Source organism: Prosopis cineraria, unplaced genomic scaffold (genome assembly GCF_029017545.1).
Source record: "Prosopis cineraria cultivar Desert tree isolate PC_DT_omini unplaced genomic scaffold, ASM2901754v1 PC1, whole genome shotgun sequence".
NCBI lineage: Eukaryota > Viridiplantae > Streptophyta > Magnoliopsida > Fabales > Fabaceae > Prosopis > Prosopis cineraria.
In genome coordinates this window covers 56,914,040-56,937,492 of record NW_026555332.1, presented here as the reverse complement: position 1 = coordinate 56,937,492, position 23,453 = coordinate 56,914,040, and the positions used below count along the sequence as shown (strand labels likewise).

At 34.2% G+C, this 23,453-nt stretch overlaps 2 protein-coding genes across 3 annotated transcripts; both read left to right on the top strand.

Moving 5' to 3' along the window:
* Positions 1-7,846: 7,846 nt before the first annotated feature.
* LOC129316706 (flap endonuclease 1) lies at positions 7,847-13,128 on the top strand. Of its 2 annotated transcripts, none has more exons than XM_054961108.1 (18): positions 7,847-7,999; positions 8,109-8,225; positions 8,333-8,391; positions 8,540-8,599; positions 8,711-8,764; positions 8,905-8,953; positions 9,051-9,098; positions 9,280-9,345; positions 9,435-9,485; positions 9,828-9,947; positions 10,018-10,102; positions 10,213-10,294; positions 10,736-10,850; positions 11,033-11,089; positions 11,183-11,229; positions 11,332-11,386; positions 12,453-12,578; positions 12,832-13,128. In XM_054961108.1, the coding sequence occupies exons 1-17, from the start codon at positions 7,988-7,990 to the stop codon at positions 12,522-12,524; spliced, it is 1,149 nt and encodes a 382-aa protein (XP_054817083.1). In that variant the 5' UTR covers positions 7,847-7,987; the 3' UTR covers positions 12,525-12,578; positions 12,832-13,128. The 2 variants fall into 2 exon arrangements, with proteins under 2 accessions (XP_054817083.1, XP_054817079.1); XM_054961104.1 differs by having other exon boundaries at positions 12,756-13,128.
* Positions 13,129-15,279: 2,151 nt separating this feature from the next.
* Positions 15,280-16,476, top strand: LOC129292165 (rhicadhesin receptor-like). The gene is made up of 2 exons (XM_054929712.1): positions 15,280-15,476; positions 15,748-16,476. Exons 1-2 carry the CDS (start codon positions 15,365-15,367, stop codon positions 16,293-16,295), a joined length of 660 nt encoding a protein of 219 aa, XP_054785687.1. The 5' UTR covers positions 15,280-15,364; the 3' UTR covers positions 16,296-16,476.
* The last annotated feature ends 6,977 nt before the right edge of the window (positions 16,477-23,453 follow it).

The window sequence follows — 23,453 nt, the reverse complement described above, 5'->3', positions numbered from 1 at the left end:
CATGACATAAGTGAAGCATATATCCCAATCACATGCGGCCATTATATTTTGTGTTGAAATACCTTTCTTTCCAATATATTTCCCTTGCTCTTCAACACTGACCACACACGGGATATGTGTTTCATTAATAGCTCCTATGGCATCTTTAAAGAATGGCCAATATCACGGATCACTTAAAATTTTTGGATGAATATCTTGAAAAGTGCGATATTTTGGTTGGATATATTCCTTTACTAGCTTCTCACAAGCATGCAATACATTTATAAAATGTCTGTGAACAGTCTCTGCTAAATGTTGAAATCATTCTTGTGCCATCCTATTCCCTACTTCATGTCCAACAATATTTAGGAGCATACCAACTATTTCATGAATCCCTGTTCTTCTGGTTAGACGTAGGCCATGTTGTACTAGTTTGTCACAAAGTTAAAGAAAAATATCTTTTTCCATACGAGACATGTCATAACAACGTTGAGGATGCCCTTATAAAATTTCTTGCACCCATGCATGACCTGATTGCGAACTGGTTTTACAAGGCTCTTTTAATAAAGTTGTTGAGTAATTAGATACTATTGTAGTAATAGCCTCAACCTCATCGTCTTCTGCATGTACAAATAATTGTAATAAGCGAGACTGAGAACTTTTATCCATAAAAAATGCATAACATAATTTTAAAACCATTACATTATTATTTATGACCTAACAAAAAAAACGTATAAAATAAGAGTCAAATAACACAATTAGTTTCAAAACAAATTAACAACATAAACGACACTAGCTAAATTTTAAAACATTAGAAGGCAAGCTAAGATGATCTAATTTCATTTTTTGCCCAAGCACCTCAAATAAACCACTAATGCTCTTCTGTTGTCCCTAAGCCCAATATACATGTCCCTTGTGGTCTTATCTAGCAAGGCCACAGCACACTGTCCAAGAAGCACATCATTACAAGCAATCTCCTCAATTCCATAAAGTTCCTTTGCAACATCCAACACATTTTGGTCAATTGATTTTGTTCCACCCTTTATGGAATTAAGAATTGACTTCAATGTTGAAACCCTATCTTCTTGTGTGGACACCAATTGACTCACTGAATCAACCATCACCATTGCAAGACGTTTTCCTATTTTGTTTTGACCACTTTCACCTCTCTTTCGCTTGCTCCCTGACTTAGTACCATCACTGTATGCATTATTCAAGTTAACCTGCCCAATTTTTGGGAGAGCTCCTCCACTAATGCTTCTTACATCATTACTGTCTCTTGATCCTTCAGTCAAATTCAATTGAGGCCTATACACATCTTATGGATCATCAGTTGCAGGTGTTCACATGTAAGTGCCCCGTGCTGCAATTGGCTGGAACAATTGTGTCAATTCTTGTGCATATGGAAGTGGTCTGTGTCTGAATTTCCTATACTCAGAATTCTCCTGCACATTTACAAGAACTGAGTCTAATATATCTATAAAATAAAATAATAAATGTATAGCATGCCATATATAATTGTATACCTTAATCTTTTGACTCTGCCATTCCTCTGGTGCTGAAACAGTATTCTTTTCACTATCTCATCCCAAACCGGTCTCTTTGTTCAATAGCTTGTCCCATATATTCCAATCTTTCCTCAAATTGTCTCATTTATTCTTCAAATGTTTCTTATCATAGCTTCTAGAACTCAAAGCATTGAACTGTTGCATTAATGCCTCATAACCTTCCTTTGATAAGGTAGAGCCTTTAAGCTCATTTTTCTTAACTTGCTGGAGCGCTAATTTAATAAACAATTCAGTCTCTTCGGTAGTCCATAGTGCCTTCTCTTTACTCATTTTTACTATCAAAATATCACATTCTCAATACAAATGAAATTTGAGGAGTAAAAATCCATAATTGAGTTAGAGTTAAAATATTAAAAATTTTACCATCCTTTTTAAAAATTTTACTATCCTTTTTTTGGAAACAAAAAAAGAAAAAGATTATTCGATTATGGTTAATTAACCACTTGTTATCTTAGCCACATATATTCATTGAAAGAGGCTGTTATTCAAAAGCAGCCATAAGATAATTTTTACACTCACTTAAAAATTCAATAGTATGTATTAAAATAAGCAAGTTTGACCAAAAATTTGTAGCCTTTCTCATCCTTTATCAGTTTTTGAAAAATAAATTAGCTTAAATTCTTATCAAAATGAAATTGATAAAAAACAAAGCAACATAGAACAATTAATAGATCAGTCACCAGAATATATTTACAAAACACTTTGTCATATTCCCAGAACATCAGTAGATCAACAGAACAATTACAAAATGCAGTCATAAATAATGTTCTTGCTTATTTTTTCTTGTTATGTGAAGCTATCAAAAGAAGGCAATTAAAAAAAATTACACTAGTCTGAAAAAGAAAAGAAACAGACCGGAATGCTTCACGGTGGTCTAAAAAACGAAAGAAATAGATCAGAACAGGGGCTTCACGGTGGTCTGAAAAAGAAAAGAAATAGATTAGAAGTAGAGCTTCGCGGTGGTCCGAACAAGAAAAGCAACAAATCATATCGAAGAGTAGAACAAAGGAGCATCGTTTTTAGATCTGAGAAAAAAAGCTTGGAGGCTATCATACCTTGCAGATCGAAGAGCAGATTGGATAAGAGGATCAGAGTTCCACGAGCTGGTCAGAATGTTCACCTTTACACTCCACAAGTTACAAAAGCAGCTGGTCGAAGTTCTCCCAGCTTCGAAATGCCATCCAAGTCCTAAAATCAGCTTGATCAGTGAAAGAGATAGGGAGAAATCAACGGTGAAATGCAGCCACCGTCGATGAAGGAAGGAGAAGCTTAGGGAAGGAAGAGATCTGGATCTGTGATGGCAGAGGAGAGGCCAAGGAGAGAAGGAGAAGAGATGGCCGAACGGTGGACTAGCGGCAGATGAGCGGCGGATGAGCGGCAGACACAGAGCAACAGCAAAGGACGAATGAGACTGATGTATCAGTTGCACGAATAAGGACCGACGAGGGAAAAGAGTGTGGGTGATATGTATCAGCTGTAAAAGTGAAGGACATCATGGTCAATAAAAAAATTATGTGCTAGCCATAGATGTCCACTCCAACTGATCACGTTTTGAAAGCAACCCAAAGTAGCTTTGCAAATTTCTCCATCTCAAACGTATTTGAAAGTCAGTTTGGAAAGTACGTTTTACTTGAAAAAAGGAAGCCAAACAACATTTTACATTTGGAAAGTTAAAATTTACTTTTGGGATGTAAACGTGATCAAATCCAAACGCACACTTAATCTCTTCATCCACGTTCCATTTTTATCATCAGATTTCGAGAGACTGTGTTAAGAAACAATACACCCTGCCAAAAAAAAAGAAAGGATGTGTTTTGAGTTTTTTTAACAAAAAAAAAAAACCTGAGACGTTTGAGCTAATCAAGTGGTTTTTTATTGGAAAATATCGTGATTTTTATTTACATAATTTGATAAATAGATTTTTTCCCCCTTGCAATCGAGTTGCCCATAACTGGATCTTTTTAAATAAAATCACGTGGCTAGCGGATAAAATTGTCAATAAGGATCAGAGCTGGTAGATTATCCTTTTAATCCTCGTGTTTTTTTACGGCCAGACTTGAAAAACTAGATAATTTTGATATAAAAAGGCCTTTAAGCAATATTTTTAGAATTAGATTGAATATTGAATTAGAAAAGCTAATCATAGTTTATATGATCAAACTAGAATTGGATTAATGATAGAACCGATAACATAATAATTAAATAAAAATAATATTATATATATATAATAAATATAAGAAAAAGATCTTTAGTATGTTAGTAAATTAACATAACATGACTGTAAATTGATAATATTGTAAATTATAATTTTATAACTTGTTAAGTATAAGTAAATTTTGATTAAATTAAATATGAGTAAACTTAAAAATATTTATATTTGCATATATAATTATCAACATTTCTATAAAAAATGGTCTTAAATCATATTTTATACAAATGAATTGTTCAAAAATAAAGTTAGCTTTTAATAATATTTAATTTTTGAATTTTTCTAGTTTTTTAAATTTCTCAAGTTTTTTTAATATTATCTTTAAAATTTTTTGATTTTTTTAAAACCACTTCGATTTCCTGACTCAATCATGAAAATAATTTTTTATTTAAAGTGAGCTATTAATGGCTTTAGTCGATAATCCGACCATTCAATTTAGTTCAATTTTTAAATCATTGCTTTTAAGTTGTGCTATTATAAGCCCTACAAAATCGAGCTTATACTCAACTCAACTTTTAAGTCTTTATAACTCTTTTTTAAACTTTATTTGTATGTTTTATTCAGGGAGAATGACACTAAGAGCCTTAAAAAGCAAGAATTTTATATATAAGGCCTAATAGATTCTAAAATTATTCTGAAGGCCTAAAGGCCTCATTTGTAATTATATTTTCTGGTGGAATGACTAATTTGTCCCTTTCATAACCAGCTGTTGAACGAAAATTTCATCTTCTTCCTCTGTTCTTCCTCCTTCTTCCTTCTCTTCCTTCCTCTTTCAACATTGATACAATAACCAAATTTATTTTCTTCTCCATCATGCTTCTCTATTCCTTCTCTTCTTCTTCCTCCTTCTTCCTTCTTTATCTCATTTGAAGCTTTTTTGTTCAACATGTATGAGTGGGTGATCTACTTTTATCCGGATGGATATGGAGAAGATGATTGGGCATTCATCCGATTATATTCCTCCCACGGCAACCAGCTTCTTGAAACGATCCGCCATATCAGTTTTATCTAATCATGATATTTGCGTTCACGTTCATTTAATGAAAATGAGTTATTATTTATAAATTTTTTGTTATTTTCAATACATATTTTTTTGCAACTGATATAAATGTTCTGGTGTAGATGTTGTTTATGAAATTTATGTTATTATTTATGGAGTTTACATTATGAAAACTTTGCAATTAACTTGTGTGGATATTTATATATATCATATCGACAAACCTTGTATTATAAATATATGAATATTGTATTGTTAGCAAATGGATACTTTCATGTTATATATGGACCTTTTGTTCTTCATAAACTTGAAAAACTTTTTCAAATATTCAGTTTAATTACATAAATCATGTGAAATAGATGGAAATTGTGTTGTTAATAAAGGGACCTTGTCATATTATATACAGACTTTTTATTGTTCATAAATTTAAGAAACTTTTTGTTAAGCCTAGCCAACTGATAAATTGGACACACATGGACTTTTAATTTAGAATATACGAATATTGTATTGTGCATGGTGGATATTGTGTTGTGCATTATTTGCTTACTTATGCATTTTGTCAAGCCTAGTCTACTGATAAAGTAGAATCTTATGGACTTTTAATTGAGAATAAATGAACCTTATATTGTGCATAATGGACATTGTGTTATACATTATTTGCCTATTTGTACATTTTATTAAGCTTAGCCTACTGATAAAGCAAAATCATATGGATTTTTAGTTGATAATATATAAATCTTAAGTTGTGCATAAGTATTGTGTTGTGCATTTTTTGCTTACTTCTACATTTTGTCAAGCTTAGCCTACTAATAAAGTAGAATCTCATGGACTTTTAGTTGAGAATAAATGAACCTTATATTGTGCATAGTGAATATTATATTATGCATTGTTTGCCTATTTGTGCATTTTGTTAGCCCTAGCCTACTGATAAAGTATAATCGTATGGATTTTTAGTTGAAAATATATTAACCCTATGTTGTGTATAGTAGATATCGTATTGTTTATTATTTGCTTACTTGTGTATTTTATCAAGTCTAACCCACTGATGAAGTAGAATTTTATGAATTTTTAGTTGATAATAAATGAACCTTACACTGTGTATAATGAATATTGTATTATGTATTATTTGCCTAATTTCAATATTTTGTTAAGCCTAGCATAATGATAAATTAGAATTACATGGACTTTCAAGTGAGAATATAGCACGAACCTTTTTTCTTGCAACTTTAGCTAGCCATCCTCCCGGGAGGCCACAAATAAGGAGGATACAGTCTTTCAAGATGAGAAGATTTATCATTGTCCAAGATATGGGAAGGCCGGACATAGTTGCAAGGCATGCAAGAATCCTAACCCAGCATGAGAAGTGATTACATTATACTTCTTTGGTATACACAAGTAACTATAATTATGTATGCAAAAGCACTTCTAAATAATATTTTTTGGCTAAGTGAGAATTACAAATATTTTTTGTTTGTATATGGAGAAGCAACTATTAGATATTTTAAATATAGTGGCAAATTTTTTATATATATCAGACTTAAAATATTGTGTCAAATTTCATGTGGGTACTTGCTTTAGTACCCAGGCTTATATCAACATGAAATTATTCATATATGATGTAATTGTCCTTCTTAATATTGAAAATGCATAGACTTTATGTTGAGCATGCGTGGACATTTTCTCGTGCATAGTGGATATTGTGTCATGAATAGTCTGCCTAACGTCATTTTGTTATAGCCTAGGCTAGCAAAATACTGAAAATGTATGAATTTTTTGTTAAGCACACGTGGACATTGTATTATGCATAGTGAATGTTGTGTCGTGCATGGTCTGTCTAGTCATTTTTGTTAAAGCCAATGCTAGTGAAATACTTAAAATACATGAACTTTCTATTGAGATGCGTGGACATTGTCTTGTGCATAGTGGATGTTATATCATGTATGGTCTATTTTGTTATTTTAAGAGTTTATGCAAGTTCTAAATTTAAATCAAACAAAAGGCAAAATCATACTTTTGGTTTCAAGAAAATTGACAATAAGGGCCTCAAAGCTTGCAGAGCAATATCAGATTGATTTAGACCCAGATTATAATAAAACCCATTTTTAAAGCCTTTAATACCATTCCCCTTTTTATTTAAAGTTTTGAATTAATATATAAAAATAACACAATATCTTAAATATTTATTCTAGGTAATGAATACAAAGTGAATGGGGTTTTTGAAATAACATTGTGAATGGACATCCCTTGGAGGGTTTAATGTTTTATTTTTAAGTGAAGATTGATGATAACAATTACTTAAGAAAATTTGCATTTTAGACATTTAATTAAGATACTTTGTAATTTTATGCAATAAATTAAATATTTAGATATTTATATTATTCAACTCATGCTTAAAAATATGTTACATTTTAATTACTTACTTTGAAGTAAAATTGTTTCAAATAAATAATTTAAGGTACTATGTGCTCATTAAATAATAGTTCAAGAATAAAAATACAACTTAACTCGAATTCACTTAGTATGATATACAACATGTTCGATTAAATTTAAATCTTAGTTAACACTTTTAACGTTAAAGAAAAATATATTACCTTTTGATTAATCTAAAAGTAAAATTGTCATGAAAAATAATTCAATACACTAGGCGTTCTTTAAAGAATAATTTAAGAATAAAAATTCACTTTCAACTTGGTAAATAAAATCACAATCCTGGCGGACGCGGACATAAATTTATATTCTTCTAAAGTGAAGCCATCCCGACTACAAGTACATGATGTCACATAGATAAATGAATTGGGCCTCGGTCATAACGAAGGAAGATTCAATATGTCCAAAGATCCCAGTGGGTCCATCTTTAATGGAAACTCGTGATAATCACCTTGGCGTACTCTGCTTCTGGCCCATATTGAGTAGGGGTCCAATTTCAGTGTGAACTCTAAAGAGAGTCCCTCGGGATGGGTTATATCTAGTGTCAAGTCCAGATAATGACCCAACATGCTCGTGGCCCATTTTCACTACTAGCCCAATTGAAGAGCCTAAGTTCAAAACTGAGAAGCCCTTGGGACAGGTAGATTTTGTACACAAATACTTGTATGCACGTATTTCTACATCTATGCGTCACTCTTCTGAAAGCGGGAAGCATTTGGCTCCCTCCTTGAAGCCTAAAGCCATCAAGCTGCTTCTCTTCTTCTAAACTCGCTCCCGAGTTCTCTATTTCTCTGCCATATCAAGAAAATGGGTATAAAGGTATGAGCTTTTTCTTCATCTTCACATCCTCAACTTGTGACATTTCCATTTTGTTTTGGAATTAATTCGGTTTATTTTGTTGAGCTTTTTTTTTTTTTTTTTTTTTTAGGGTTTAACAAAGCTTTTAGCGGATAATGCTCCTAAATCCATGAAGGAGCATAAATTTGAAAGCTATTTTGGCCGCAAAATTGCCATTGACGCCAGTATGAGCATCTACCAATTTCTAGTCTGTATCCTTCACCTTGCCTCCTCATGATTAGATTAGCCTTGAAGACGTTTGAAGGACAATGATACTGTAAGACTTTCATGATGGGTGTATTTGATTTGGCGCAGATTGTCGTGGGAAGAAGTGGAACTGAGATGCTTACCAATGAAGCTGGTGAAGTTACAAGGTCACCTTTTGAAATTATTCTCTTGACTAAAATCAGCCAATTTCTGACGAGGATTAGTATAGTTTAGTTGTTTTATCTTTGAACAATCTGTTCACGATGACATTATTGTTATTAATATAATTATTTTTGGTCTCGGCTGGTTTTACAGTCATTTGCAAGGCATGTTTTCACGGACTATCAGACTTCTAGAAGCCGGAATAAAGCCAGTGTAAATTGTCTCATCTTCCTTTCATTGGAAGATGAGGGTTCCTTTCATTGGAACCCTCATCTTGTTCGCTAACTTGTGTGCTCTTGCTGAACTTATAATGCTTATTTCCAGATATGTTTTTGATGGGAAGCCCCCAGAACTGAAGAAACAAGAGCTGGCCAAACGGTACAATTTGTTAACTTTCTGTACTTTATAAGAATTCACTACATTTTTTGAGGTTTAACTTCTAACTTTTCATTTCTTCTTAATCAAAATTAAAACTTTTCTTTGCTAATAATACGCTATTCTTACTAAATTATTAATAGTTTCTCGAAGAGGGCTGATGCTGGTGAGGATTTGTCTGAAGCCAAGGAGGTACGTGCTTAATTTGTTTTTGACTCTTCTCGCCTCTTGTTTTCCGTTGCAGAACATGTATCGCATATTGACTTGGCCGCTTTCTTTTCTTGTCCAGACTGGCACTAAGGAAGACATTGAGAAATTTAGTAAACGGACTGTGAAGGTGACTCTTCATTAATCCAATTCCACTTTTAGGAAATTTTTAATCACCACAAGATATGGCACTATTTCCTTAGACATGTTCCAATGACCATGCTCTATTATGTGATAAATTTTCCACATCATGGATAGAAGCATCTCATTTGTTGCATGCTGTTGAGCCCTTAGCTTCCATTCTCTTGCAGGTGACAAAGCAACATAATGAAGACTGCAAAAGGCTTTTAAGACTTATGGGAGTGCCTGTGGTTGAGGTGGCATTATGCTACTCAAGTATTTGTTTGATAATGTGCATATATGTGTCATTAATTGTGCCATGTTGCTAAGGCTTTGGTTTCCACAGGCTCCCTCGGAAGCAGAGGCACAATGTGCTGCACTTTGCAAGTCAGGAAAGGCAAGTGCTTATAATCTTGCCACTGCATTTTCATTAGTAGGTCATTTTCAAAAGGAAAAGAATTGTTATTCATTGTTTAAGAGTAGGTCTTTTTCAAAAACAAAAGCACTGCAAGAAGTTTTATGTAAGTGTTTGTGTGTGTATTTGACTTGTATGTATGCCAGCATATATATTGTGTGTACTTGACTTTCTTGCTTTCATATTTTTGTTATCTGATCCTAATTTTGCGTTGCATTAAATATCAAATACTTTATTTATCTTTTGAATGTTACTGGATTAATTAGAAATATTGCGTAGCTCTCACCTTCTGTGGAATTTATATTGAATATTTATGTATTACAGGTTTATGCAGTAGCTTCTGAAGACATGGATTCGTTGACATTTGGAGCTCCTAAATTTCTTAGACATTTGATGGATCCTAGCTCCAAGAAAATCCCAGTCATGGAATTTGAAGTTGCAAAGGTCTTGACAGCTTAGATACATGGGATTTTTACCGTTTGATCTGCTCATGTTGATATTTCTCTTGGTTCAGATTTTGGAGGAGCTAAATCTTAGCATGGACCAATTCATTGATTTGTGCATTCTTTCTGGGTGCGACTACTGTGATAGTATTCGAGGTAATTTTTCTCCCTTTTGTCTGTATGATACTAGGATCTGGGATTTGATTTATGATTGCCATATATTCTCAATATGTCTATCAATGCAGTATAAATCATCTATGCTGCAGGGATTGGGGGACTGACTGCCCTGAAACTCATACGCCAACATGGCTCTATAGAGAATATATTGGAGAATATAAACAAAGAGAGGTTCTTCTGATACTACATTGCAGAATTTACCATATACAATTTCTTTTTTTGTGATGTGCTGAAAATTATTACAACTCATCATGTTATAAAATCATGTAAAAATAGGGTTTCAGTTTGTTAAACATATGATAATACACCCTTGTGGGTTAGACATCTCAACCTAGATATTTTAGCCATTCTAAGTTTGCTGATGATCTAACTTGGATGACCTCATGTACAACTTATCTGCTTGCCTTTTAAATGTTTAGGCATTTGGCTCCTTTATCTAAAAATGTTTTCTGCTTTTTTGGTAGTTTATATGAGATCAATGATTTCTATTAGTGCTGGAGAACCTTTTTGTAGCTTACAAGCTCCTAGATGTTCTCTTCTCAAAATACTAGATTCTTGATATTATGCTATTGATCTTTCTTTCGTAGTAATACATGCAGAACATTCATTCAGGTACCAAATACCAGATGATTGGCCATATAAGGAGGCTCGGCAACTTTTTAAAGAACCATTAGTCTTAACTGAAGAGGAGCAACTTGATCTTAAGTGGACTGCTCCAGATGAAGATGTAATAACTAATCTTATTGAGAAGTTAATTATGCTTTCAAACATACTGGGGATGCTCATACGCATACCCAAACTTGCATATTTTTATGCATGTTGATATCAATAGTTGTTGATCCCTGTGTGTGTATATGTTTTGGTACTACGCAATGATTACTAGACTCCATCATTTTGCCTTTCTCACAGGGATTAATTGCATTTTTGGTAAATGAGAATGGCTTCAATGCTGACAGGGTTGCCAAGGTTTGTAGCCTTAAATGTTACTGCTGTGGCCCTTTTGATTATTATTTCAATTTACTTTGGAATCCTCTCTTTTATGGCTTATTTCCAATTTAGGCAATAGAAAAGATTAAAGCAGCCAAGAACAAGTCATCGCAAGGCCGGTAAATGGTCTCAATCTCATTGAGAACAAGTGATAAGCATTTTTCTTTTCTTGGGTCAATAATGCCTAACTCCCTTTCTTTCCTGCTTTCTGTATACAACAGGTTGGAATCCTTCTTCAAGCCTGCCGTGAATCAATCTGCACCCATTAAAAGGAAGGTATGTTTCCAATAAATCTATTATTTCACCTTTATAGAATTTATTGAAAAATCCATGGAAAATAATTTGTCAATATGTTTAAATGGGAAATTAGATAAAATGGTTTTTGGCTATATGATGAGCTTTCAATGGTAGAGTAGATATACCAGAAACTTCCATAGTTACTGGAAATCCTAAAGCTGATTTGCTAGCTATAGTTCTGGCTTAAACTTAATGACTGAGAAGTAAATGCCTGCTTAGAATTTTCAAACCAACATGCATTTGAGATGTTATCTCTACAAGTTTCTTCTTGTCAAGGTCCATCATCACTAGTAACTTGATCGGGCCAAAATATATTCTAGGTTCCAAGGTCATTGTCCAGATATGTGGGGTTTCTTATGGTCTTGAAGCTTAATAACATTGGTGAGCTATCAAAGCCTACCTATGCTTAGCATAAATTCTATGTTGCGGTAACCAACATGATCTAATTGTAATTATGTGGGCAGACCATAATTTTAATTGGAAGTAGATTTAATTTGGTAGCCATAGTGGCCTCAGACTAAAGGGATCCACTTCTACATTCCTCAGTCAGTATCATGGCAATTCACTATAGGTGTTCCCAGCCATGCTACCATGCTGGGAGGGTACTTCGTTGAGCAGTATTAGTGCTGTATATGAGTTTACAGCAATAAACTGAATGGGCTCTTCCACTTCATGGCTTGAGATTGTCTGTCAATTCCTTTTTGTTAAAAAAAAAAAAAATCAAGGGATAGGCACTAACGGTTTGAAATTACAAGCGGGATTGAACCTGTGATTGAATCAATGCCTTCATGGCTTGAATTTGCATACCACTAGGCTACAACGCCATCAGCAATCAAAGCTTTTACAAATTGCATCATTGCATCTTCATTGCCCATGGAAGCATATCCCTAGCAATCGAATCTTGATATTACATAATATTGATAAAAAGTTGCTAATGATGAAAGTCTAACTAAAGAGGAGCAAACTATTCTTTTTAAAAACGAAGCTGAATACATGATAAATAATCTATATCTTGCCAAGTGCATGATCTTTTCTTCTTTGACAGGAAATACCAGAGAATAGTGCAAAGGAGACTAACAAAAAGGCCAAGGGTGGTGGTGGGAGGAAGAAGAAATAGCTGACTTGGTGACATGGAAGAGTGAAAAAAAGAACCCGTTTACCTTGTGATCAGGTTAGAGTTTCTCAGCCTGGATCTTCCATGTCTGATTTCTTCTGTTTGTGTCCTATTATTTTGATTTTACCTTTCCTTTTATTGATCATATATGGGAGGCCGGTAAATTTGGCACAATAAAGTTGTTTTTATCCCCGTTACCATGTGATGTGAGAAATTTTAAACTAATATCCGCAGGACAAATGGGAACAATAGTGAATTTTGCCAAGACTTGTATAACGTCAGAAATTTAAAATAAACTCGGTGGTTTTAGGCCTGGGAAGGAGCAAGTGGGCCAGAAGAAATTCCGAGGAGCTGGCCATTCTAAAGTGGGACACCTTTTTCTTCCATTTTATACTACTTTCAGCTAGAGGATCGGACTGGCTGCACCAGCGTGAAATCTATGCTTAGATTTTGTGATTAGACATTGCATTGCATCTATAATGTATATCTCTGCATATATTGGTTGCTGGAATAGCAGTTCTAAGAATGACAAGTTAATTTTCAATAACTACTAGTTAGGTTGAATTATGATGTGAAATTGTTAAAATATCCGATGTGCTTACCAGTTCCTAATGCCTTATAATATATATATATATATATATGTATGTATGTATGTATGTATGTATGTATGTATATTGCAGTTTGCACTGGGGTGATCAACTTGCGATTGTCGAGTGCAATCATCCAAATTGTAAAATACATGTACTGCGATCATGTGGTTTATATTTGTGGATTTTGACCGATCCATTCGGAGACTTCTAATTGTCATTGAATGGGAATTTGATATGCGTTAACTTTGATAAATCTAATTCCGTCCTGTATCTACCATCGTTCAATGCGCACGAGAAAGGGGCAAGGGGTGCCCAATTCTTTCGTCTCCTTTTTCTCTCTACTCATCCAAACTGTTGAATTTGTGGGGTCTCCATCTCTGTCATCCAAAGTTCCAAACCATTCAATTTGTGGGGCCCTTATCTTCCTCTGCTTAGCGTCAGGTGGGTGGGAATTAATATAGATATTATCTATTGCTTAAGCGACTTGGTCTCAAGCAATTTTGGTCTTAAACGACTTTTTCAATTGATTAAAATAAATACCTGCCTTATTTGTTTTTTTTAAATACTGTGAAAGCAATTACATGTTTTAAAATTATTTAAATTAAAATTTTTGTTCTTGTGTTTGAAATTAAAATTAAGGTAATTGCATTAAACCTACTTTTGAAAGTTCAAAATTAATCTCTAACTTTTTTTTTTTAATCTATAGGCTCCCTTACTGTTATTTTTTAATTATCTAATTGATAGAGGTAGTCATATTATATTAGCTTGCGTCAAATGCCAGATAAATTGTTACATATCTATTTTTAATATAATATGACAACTTTAATCAGTAAGATAGTTAATAATAGTAGAGGAGTTTGTGGTATCAAAAAAAAAAAAGTTAGAGATTAGTTTTAAACTTCTTTTTAAAGTAAATGGGGTTTGTGCAATTGCTTCCAAATTTAAGGGTGTTTTATATGTTTTAGTCTAATTTTAATTTAAAATACAAGAATAAAATTTTTAATTTAAATAATTTTAAAGCATGTAATAGCATTTACAACATTTTTGTAACAAATAACGTGGGAATTTATTTTAATCATTCAAAAAGTCCAAAATTGTCTGAGATGAAGCTGTTCAAGCAATAGATAATATATTAATTCCCACCCACCTGAAGCTTAGGAGAGGCGGGTAAGGGCCCCACAAGTTCAATGGTTTGGAAGACAGCAATGGAGACCCCACAAATTGAACGGTTTGGATGACAGAAATGGAGAACCCACAAATTCAACGGTTTGGATGAGAGAAATGAAGAGTAAAAGGAGAAGAGAGAATTGGAGAGCGTTCGCTTCTTTCTATTTTCTCTCTATATCTTATCTTAATCATTAGATATAATTTTGGATGGGTGAAATTAAATATTTTATAAAATTAATTTTTTTATTTTTTAATTATTATTAAAACATTAAATTATAAAATTAATTTTTTTATTTTTTAATTATTATTAAAACATTAAATTTAGGGAAAATAAATAAATTTAAGATATAATTAATTTTATCTAAATTACAATTCAAGATTATAATTAAAAAATAAAAAAATTAATTTTATAAAATATTAAATCTTGACCATTCAAACAAAAAAGCTGATGGTTTATATGAGAAATGAAGAGAAAGTGGAGGGAGTAAAAAATGGAGAGAAGCCAACCTATTGGAGACGCCCCTTGTCAGGAGGCAGTGAGCATCAGGCTGAAATCTCACTCAGTTACTCAAGTGTTTTATTATTATTATTATTATAGAAGAGGATTCTAGTTAATGAAGACTTGGAGAGTTAGTAAAATAACATGTAGATAGGGATATTCAAAAAAATAAGTGATTTTTTAATAAAATAAGTTGAAATAAATGGTCTTATGTTGCATTGACCAAGGATGAACCATGCTTCCTTCATCCTTTTCCTTATCGACGTGTACATAGAAACGCCACTGGCAACTTAACAGGAGAATAAGTAAGACAGGTGACAAACAATACCAATGGACGCGCAAGTTACGTCCTTGTAGTATTGAAAACACAGAGAGAATGAGGAATGTGATGGTGGGCCATGCAATGACTTTTCTTCGGGGCATGCTCCATGCTCCGCCAAATGAAGTTATAAATAAATACGGTGCACCCTCTTTCCTTCCCATCTTGTTATCATCTTCCTTGGGTCAACTCAAACGCTCATACTTTCTTCTTTGCATTTCACTCTACCACTCTGCATCTAACATATTCCAATCATATATACCCAACTATGAAGTTCTCCCTCTCGCTGCTTCTGCTCCCTCTTGCTCTGGTTTTTGCTGCTGTCATCGCATCTGATCCCGATCCTCTCCAAGACCTCTGTGTCGCTGATCTTACCTCCGGTATCCCTCCTCTCTCTTTCTCTAGTTTTGCTTTAACTAGAAGACCATGAGCCAAACTTCTTTTAATCCTTTTTTTTTTCTTTTTTTGTTTTTTTTTTAAATAGTCCATAAGGGTAAACGATTTGATCCATTTGGTTTGATTTTCTTTTAGAATACGTTGATCCCATGTTGTCGGATAGTGTTCTGTTAGCACTAAAAATGATTCAAGTTTTGCTTGCTGCTGTTGTCAAGTTTAACCACTCTCATACCGAAAGTGACTGTGAAAATACAGCTGTTAAAGTAAACGGGTTCGTGTGCAAGGATGCTTCAAAGGTGAATGCATCAGACTTCTTCTCCAACATGCTAGCCAAACCAGGAGCCACCAACAACACCTTCGGCGCATTGGTCACCGCAGCCAACGTCCAGAAAATCCCTGGACTCAACACCCTCGGCGTCTCACTCTCACGCGTCGACTTCGCGCCTGGTGGCCTCAACCCGCCCCACACTCACCCACGCGCCACCGAGATGATTTTTGTGCTCAAAGGCAAGCTTCTGGTCGGCTTCATAACCACGTCCAATCAGTTCATATCCAAGAAGATTCACAAGGGCGAGATCTTTGTGTTCCCGAAAGGTTTGGTTCATTTCCAAAAGAACGACGGGCATGAAGCTGCCTCTGTAATTGCAGCATACAATAGTCAGTTTGCTGGGACGCAGTCTATCCCCACCACCTTGTTCGCCGCCACACCGGCAGTGCCAGACAATGTTTTGACGAAGGCATTCCAGGTAGGTACCAAGGAGGTTGAGAAAATAAAGTCTAGACTCGCACCCAAGAAGCAGTAGGTTTTGGGGTTGTTCCGCTCTCTTCAGTTTCTGTCCACGCATGTCACCCGCCGCCACTATTTTACTACTATTCGCTGTAATTTGGAATTCAGGAAGAATAAAGTGATAGAAATGTGAAACATACTTGTAAGCTCGTTTTTTCAAATGTACTCTCAATGATTCTGCTGATCTTTCCATATCATCCCTTCCATGCCATGCATATTAATTTGTTTGCGTTTTCTACAACAGCAACAGTGAAAGTAACCATGTCCCTTCCCCACTTTTCTCCTCCTTGGGGGCCATGTTGTGAATTAGAAGGACAGGATAGACAAATAACTGGATTTTCGAGTAACAGACTACCGTTAGCTTCTTTTTCTTGTATTTTTTTTTTGTTTGTGCTTTTTTTGGGGGGGGGGGGGTCAATCGCTTCGGTGAAAACATTCTTTTCCGTATATGCAATGTGCTTATTGAACATGTCTTGCACACAGGATGTTTGGTCACTTTTTTATGGGTGTAATAATGTTAACTTTTTTATTCAATCAATTCGTTCAAGATTTAAATGGTCCCACACCAGACCTGCCGCTCCAAATAATATCGCCGTCCAAAATAGTGCACCAATTTGCCTTTTTTTTTTGAAGGGCCGAGTAAGCAGCAAAATGTAGCAATTTTTTTCTTTTTTGGCAAAGTAACGAGGAGCAATTTGCTTTGTCTTATGCCTGTGACGGGGCTTTTTTCTGTTATTGATCATAGTACATTTCTTTGGAAGTGATTAAAGGAGGATTAAAGGACATTTTTATTATTCTTCAAGACTATTTAATATTTTAAATTTTTATGTGATGTTATTTTATCCTATAATTTTTAAAAATAATACTTTGGGCACTCTACGGTTATAAAAAAATTAACTTTTTTTATTAATTGAACTAAAATGATAAAAAAAAATTAAAAATTACAAAAAATGATCTAAAAATTATACATAAATACCCTATAAAAAATTTGTATCAATTAAGTGTCCTAAATTACATATATAATAGGGTACATATGTTATTTCTTGCCCACATAAAATGTCAAAATATGATTTTGACAAACCATTGACTTAATCGATATTAATTTTTTATAGGGTACTAATTTATAATTTTATGAGTCATGTTTTGTTATTTTTAGGTCATGTTTTACAATTTTTAAGTCAATTAATAGTTAAAGTTATTTTTTTTAACAATAGAGTATCTTGTGTATCATTTTCAAAAGTTAAAAGGCAAAATTATACCACATGAAAATTTAAGAAAAAATATAATTTTAAATTTTTGTATTTTGCTTGAATTTTTCTATAGATTCTTACACTTTTTTTTTTCCAATATTCTAAATCTCTATATTTTATTTTTTGATGTTCTAAATCTCTTCATGAGCGGTGTTATAAAGACCTAAAAAATTGAAAATAAAAGTGGAGGAATTTAGAATATCAAAAAATACAGGGACTTATAAGAAAACTCAAACAAAATATAGAGATTCACAGTTATGTTTTTTCAAAATTTAAAATGTTATATGCTCTTGAGTAAATAGTTGAAAGGTAAAAATTTTCTTCTAAATCATTAGAGAAAACCACACGCAATTCTAGGTAGTCGATAAATTAGGATGTTGCCCTCTCCAATAAGATAATTTTTAAAATGGCCAACCCTTGCATGCCATCTCCTAAGCTGTTTATTGTATAAACATTTTAACGAGCCATGGTACCTATTAATTATGAATAATATCACTCATTTTCATATTCCGTGTGACATATAAGACCCATATCATTCACCTCATCCACATTAACCACATCATTCAGCTTCTATTTTTTTAATCAATTAATATGTAGCCTGTGCGATTCACTGGATGTGAAAAAATAAAAATAATTTAAATAAATAATAATTAAAAAATTAAAAAATAAAATGTTATTAAGTGAAGATAATTTTTTTTACTAATGTATAAATAATTTTTAATATATATACACTATACAAACATGCTACAGTGTTGTAGGTTCTTTGTTGTTACTTTAGTCCTACTAATTGTTTTTAGCATGACCTTTGTGTGTGAGAGAGAGAGAGAGAGAGAGAGAGAGAGAGAGAGAGAGAGAGAGAGAGAGAGAGAGAGAGAGAGAGAGAGAGAGAGAGAGAGGAAACTCTTAATATTTAAAACTCATAAATTGATTAAAGCTTATCAATAATATACATAATTTTTGTCAGAGAAAGTGTTGTAACTTTATTGATGCTTGAAATGAAAATGTGCTGCCTCATGTTCTAACGAAATAGCCTGCAATTTACAAAAAAAAAAATGGGTAAATTACATTTTCCATGACCATTTCATAATATGGAAATGATTGGCACAAAGTAAGAAAGAACATCATTGCAAATATATTATAAAATAAAATATTATTTACACATGCTAGTGACGAACTGTAGGAAAAAAAAAGGTTTGAATCTTAAACTTTAATTCTAAATTCCTAGAAACAAAGAAATATTAGTAGAAACACAAAAAGATGGAAACATAAAAACACATTACCAATCCACTGACTTGATCTAAATTGTCTTTTAGCATTGGTGAAAATATCAATAGCGGCAAATGCATGCTCATTTTACTCAAATGGAATAGCTTATCCATGCTTGTCACTTGATAATAAGCTAGAAAAAAATTTGCAACTTCAAATTCAACATGCAAAAACTCTGGTACTACACATTTTAAAGCATATGAGAAATTTAACTTTAAAAAAAGGAGGATATCATGAAGCAAGGTAATATCTTCACAGAATTAAAAGATAAGAGATTAGAAAGTAGGAATGGCGTTGTTTGTTCATAATCAAAGTCATGTGTTATTAATTCATGAGAACCTAGAACTAATGGGCCACTAATATACATGACTTGGTATATTGCAATTAAGAAATGAAGCATCAAAAGAGTCATTTAGTCTAGATATGATGAACCAAATATTCAATAGTTAAAAGAAAGATATGGCATAGTGGATGCTCAAGGTTATGGTGGAGGAATATGATTCCTTTGGAGACAAGACTGTGATATTCATTTGATTGATGAGCATCAACAATTCATTCACTGCTCCATTTAATGTCTTGGTAAGTCATAATGGTGGTTTACTATTGTTTATGCTAACCCGAATGTGAGCGTTCGTAGAAGTCTTTAGAGGGAGTTAGCTCGGATTTGAGTGAGTCTGGACGGACCATGGTGTATTGCAGGAGACTTTAACGCCATCCTCACTCAATGTGAATGACGCTCGTCATCAAGCAAGTCTTCGCATGTTGACGTGGATTTTCGAAGGTGGTTTGATTCTTTTGATCTTATAGACTTAGGGTTTATAGGACTTGAGTTCACTTGGCAGTGGGGTGTTTGCAGTAGTTGCATTGATCGTGCTATTGCTAATGGTACCTGGGTGGATGCCTTCCCTAATGCTACGATCACTCACTTGGCGTTGTTGAAGTCTGATCATAGACCCATGCTGCTACAACTAGATCCTGGTGGTAGGAGCTTTGTTGACAGGCTATTTAGATTTATTGCTTCTTGGGTCTTACATGATAAATTTGAGAACTTCGTTCAGGATACCTGGACTGTTAAGAACGGGTGGAGTGAGGAGGTCTCTAATTTTACTCATAAATGTAGTGCTTGGAATAGACAAGTTTATGGTCACTTAAGCTCCCATAAGAAATCTTTGTAAGGCGCTTGGATGGGATTAACAAAGCTATGACATGAGATAATGACAATACTGATCTCATAGAAACCTAACAACGCTTATAGAAGGAGCTTGAAGAAGTGATAATGCATGAGGGGCTTTTATGGGCCAAAAAATCTAAGCTTGAGTAGTCTCTTTTTGGGGATAAGAACACAAAAATTTTCCATGCAGCAGCAAATGGGAGAAGAAAGGCTAATAGTATCTATGCATTGAGAAATGATGGTGGTGAGTGGATCTATGACAATCAAACCTTGAAAAGGATGACTACAACTTTCTTCCATACTTTATTCCCTGAAGATCATATAGTGCGTAACACCCTCCAATGCAGTGTGACCTTTCCTATGATTGAGGTCTCAGACTTAGCTCCCATGGGGAAGACAGTGAGTGATGCAGAAATCAAAGAGGCTATTTTTAGTATGGGTGCGGTTAAATTTCTTGGTCCTGATGGACTTAGTCCCATTTTTTTACCAATCAATGGAAGACAATAGGGCCCTCAGTGGTCAGATTTATTAAAGATATGTTTGCAAATCCTGAAAGAATCCAAGAAATTAACAACACTTTTATCATGCTAATTCCAAAGAAAGAACATCCAAAGTCTATTCATGATTTGCGGCCAATTAGTCTGTGTAACGTCATTTTCAAAGCCATTAAAAAGGTGATTACCAATAGATTAAAATATGTCCTTCCAAAAGTTATATCTCCCTACTAGTGCAGCTTTATTCCAGGCCGACACAGCTCAGACAACATAATTGTTGGTCAATAAGTCATTCACTCGATGCGTAAAATGAAAGGAAAAAGGGGATATATGGCAGTCAAGATCAACCTGGAGAAGGCATACGACAGGTTGAATTGGAGTTTTATTATCAATTGTCTTCAAGAATTAAATTTGCCTAATGATCTTGTAGAAGTCATCAAACATTCTGTGTCTTCTTCCACCATGCAGATTCTGTAGAATGGAAGCCGGGCTGAGTCTTTCAATCTTGGTAGAGGAGTTCATCAGGGTGACCCACTGTCCCCATATCTTTTTGTTATTAGCATGGAGAAATTATCGCACCTTATACAAATGCAGTGTCAAAATGAAAGATGGCAGCCTATTCGAATGGGTAAGAAAGGTCCTCCAATTTCTCACCTTTGTTTTGTTAATGATATTTTACTTTTTGTGAAAGCTTCTATGAACCGGGCGCTAGTTTTAAAGGAATGCCTAGATACCTTCTTTGACAGCTCTGATATGAAGGTCAACAGTTCTCAGATGAGGATATTCCATTCTAAAAATATACACAGTAATCGTAGAGAAGAGATAAGTAATCTCTTAGGCTTCACTTGCACGTTCGACCTTGGAAAATATCTAGGGGTTTAATTGCACCACCAACGAGTTGGGAAAAATACGTTCAGTGATACTATAGAGTAGACTGACTCAGTGAAAGGTTAACAAGCTATCGCTAATGGGAAGACAAATGCTTATTAATTTTATCTCCTTAGCGATTCGGGCGTACATTATGCAAACAGCCCATTTACCTGTTAGCATTTATGAAGACTTGGATAAACAAAACTATACCTTTTTATGGGGCCAAACAGATGATCAAAGGAAAACGCACTTGGTTGCATGGAAGAGTGTGTGTAAGCCAAAGAAACATGGTGGGTTAGTGCTCTAACATGCACGTACACATAACCATGCTCTGTTCATGAAAATCGGGTGGCACATGGTGACACGTAAAGATGACTTTTAGGTTCAGGTTGTTCGTGAGAAATACAATTATGGCCAAGACATTTTGCCTCATATCAATATGGAAAAAGCAGGATCTAATGTTTGGTATGGGATCAAAGCCACTTGGAAGGATGTCAGTTCCGAAATTGAGGTGGTGAATGGAGGAAATCATGTGAGATGGAAGTATGACAGACACGAAATGTTCACTATGAAGTCAGCTTATGACTCCCTCCTGTAGCTGGATTCCGACCCCAATCGCATTTGGGAATGACTTTGGAAGCTGCATGTCCCTCAAAGGTGCAAGTCCTTTGTCTGGTTGGCAATTCAAGATCGTCTCTTAACAAATGAAGTTAGAACTAGGTGAGGTATGGCAATAGACGACAGGTGCTCATGGTGCAACTTAGATCGTGAAGGGATTCTACATGCTTTATAGGATTGTCCACTCATGGCTGAGTTGTGGTCCTCTATTATTGATAATAGTAAGCTTCATGAATTCTTCACCCTTGACAAAACATAGTGGTTTGAACGTAACCTCAAATGGAGTGGAAGTTTAAAGTTTAATGATTGGGCTGCTATATTCACTACTTTATACTGGTTAATATGGAAGAGACGTAATAAGTGAACCTTTGAACACGAGTCAGTTTAATGAGAGCTAATTAGCTGAAGCAAATGCCATTCATGGCTCCATCATCTTTACTAGGAAAAAGATCACGAGTGCTAACGGGAACGGCGTGATATTACGAGAGTTCGAACAATGGCTGTCACCTCCCGCTCTTGGCTGGGTGTCGGTTAGTGTTGATAGTGCTTTTTCGCACATCACAAAAAGTGCAGGTTGTGGAGGACTGATAAAAGACAGCTTTGGGAAATTCATTGTAGGTTTCATGCATTGCTTGTCCTAGGGCGATAGTCTCACTGCTGAACTTTAGGGTATACTCCTTGGTACTTGTCTAGTGTGGGATGCTGGCTATCATAAAGTGATCATTGAATTAGATTCCTCTGAGGCTGTTCAACTAATTTATAGGGAGGATAATACTACTAATCTTGATGCTAATATTTTACGAGATATAAATGAGCTTTAGAAATGAAGCTGGGAGCTTAAGTTCATATATCTACCACGTACTGCAAATGCAGCAGCTAATCATTTGGCTTAACAAGTGCTGGACATGGAACTTGGTTACACAACTATTAGTTCTCCTGTTATTAGCTTTTTGCATGTTTTAAATAACGATACCCATCACGGTACTCATGCCCCATAGTTGGGGTCTCTTATTATTAAAAAAAAAAAGATTGATAAGAACATTAAACAGATATTACTATAGATTCCATAGATAGAGAATGTTTATACTGATCATAAGGTACGGTGAAGTAGCTTCTTTAAAAAAGGATACATTGAACAATTGTTTCCTTATCTTGGCCAACAAAAAAAAATATTGTTCTTTACCTACAAGCTTTATATATATATATATACACACACATATGGATATGGACTCTCAAGGTGCATAGACATTTCAATTGATATTAAAAAAAAATATTACATTCTCATATTCAATGTTGCTAGATACAATTGCTCAATAAAAATTGAAAACCATACAATTATTTAAGGAGACACATCCATTTAACTCAAGCAGCACTACATTTCATCAAGCTAGAGATTTCATGATTAAATAAAAAAAATAACCAAATTACAATATATCCTAAATACATCAATGAGTTGGCATTGAATCTTGAACCTAAAGGAAAGGAAATGACAAACATTGAAATGT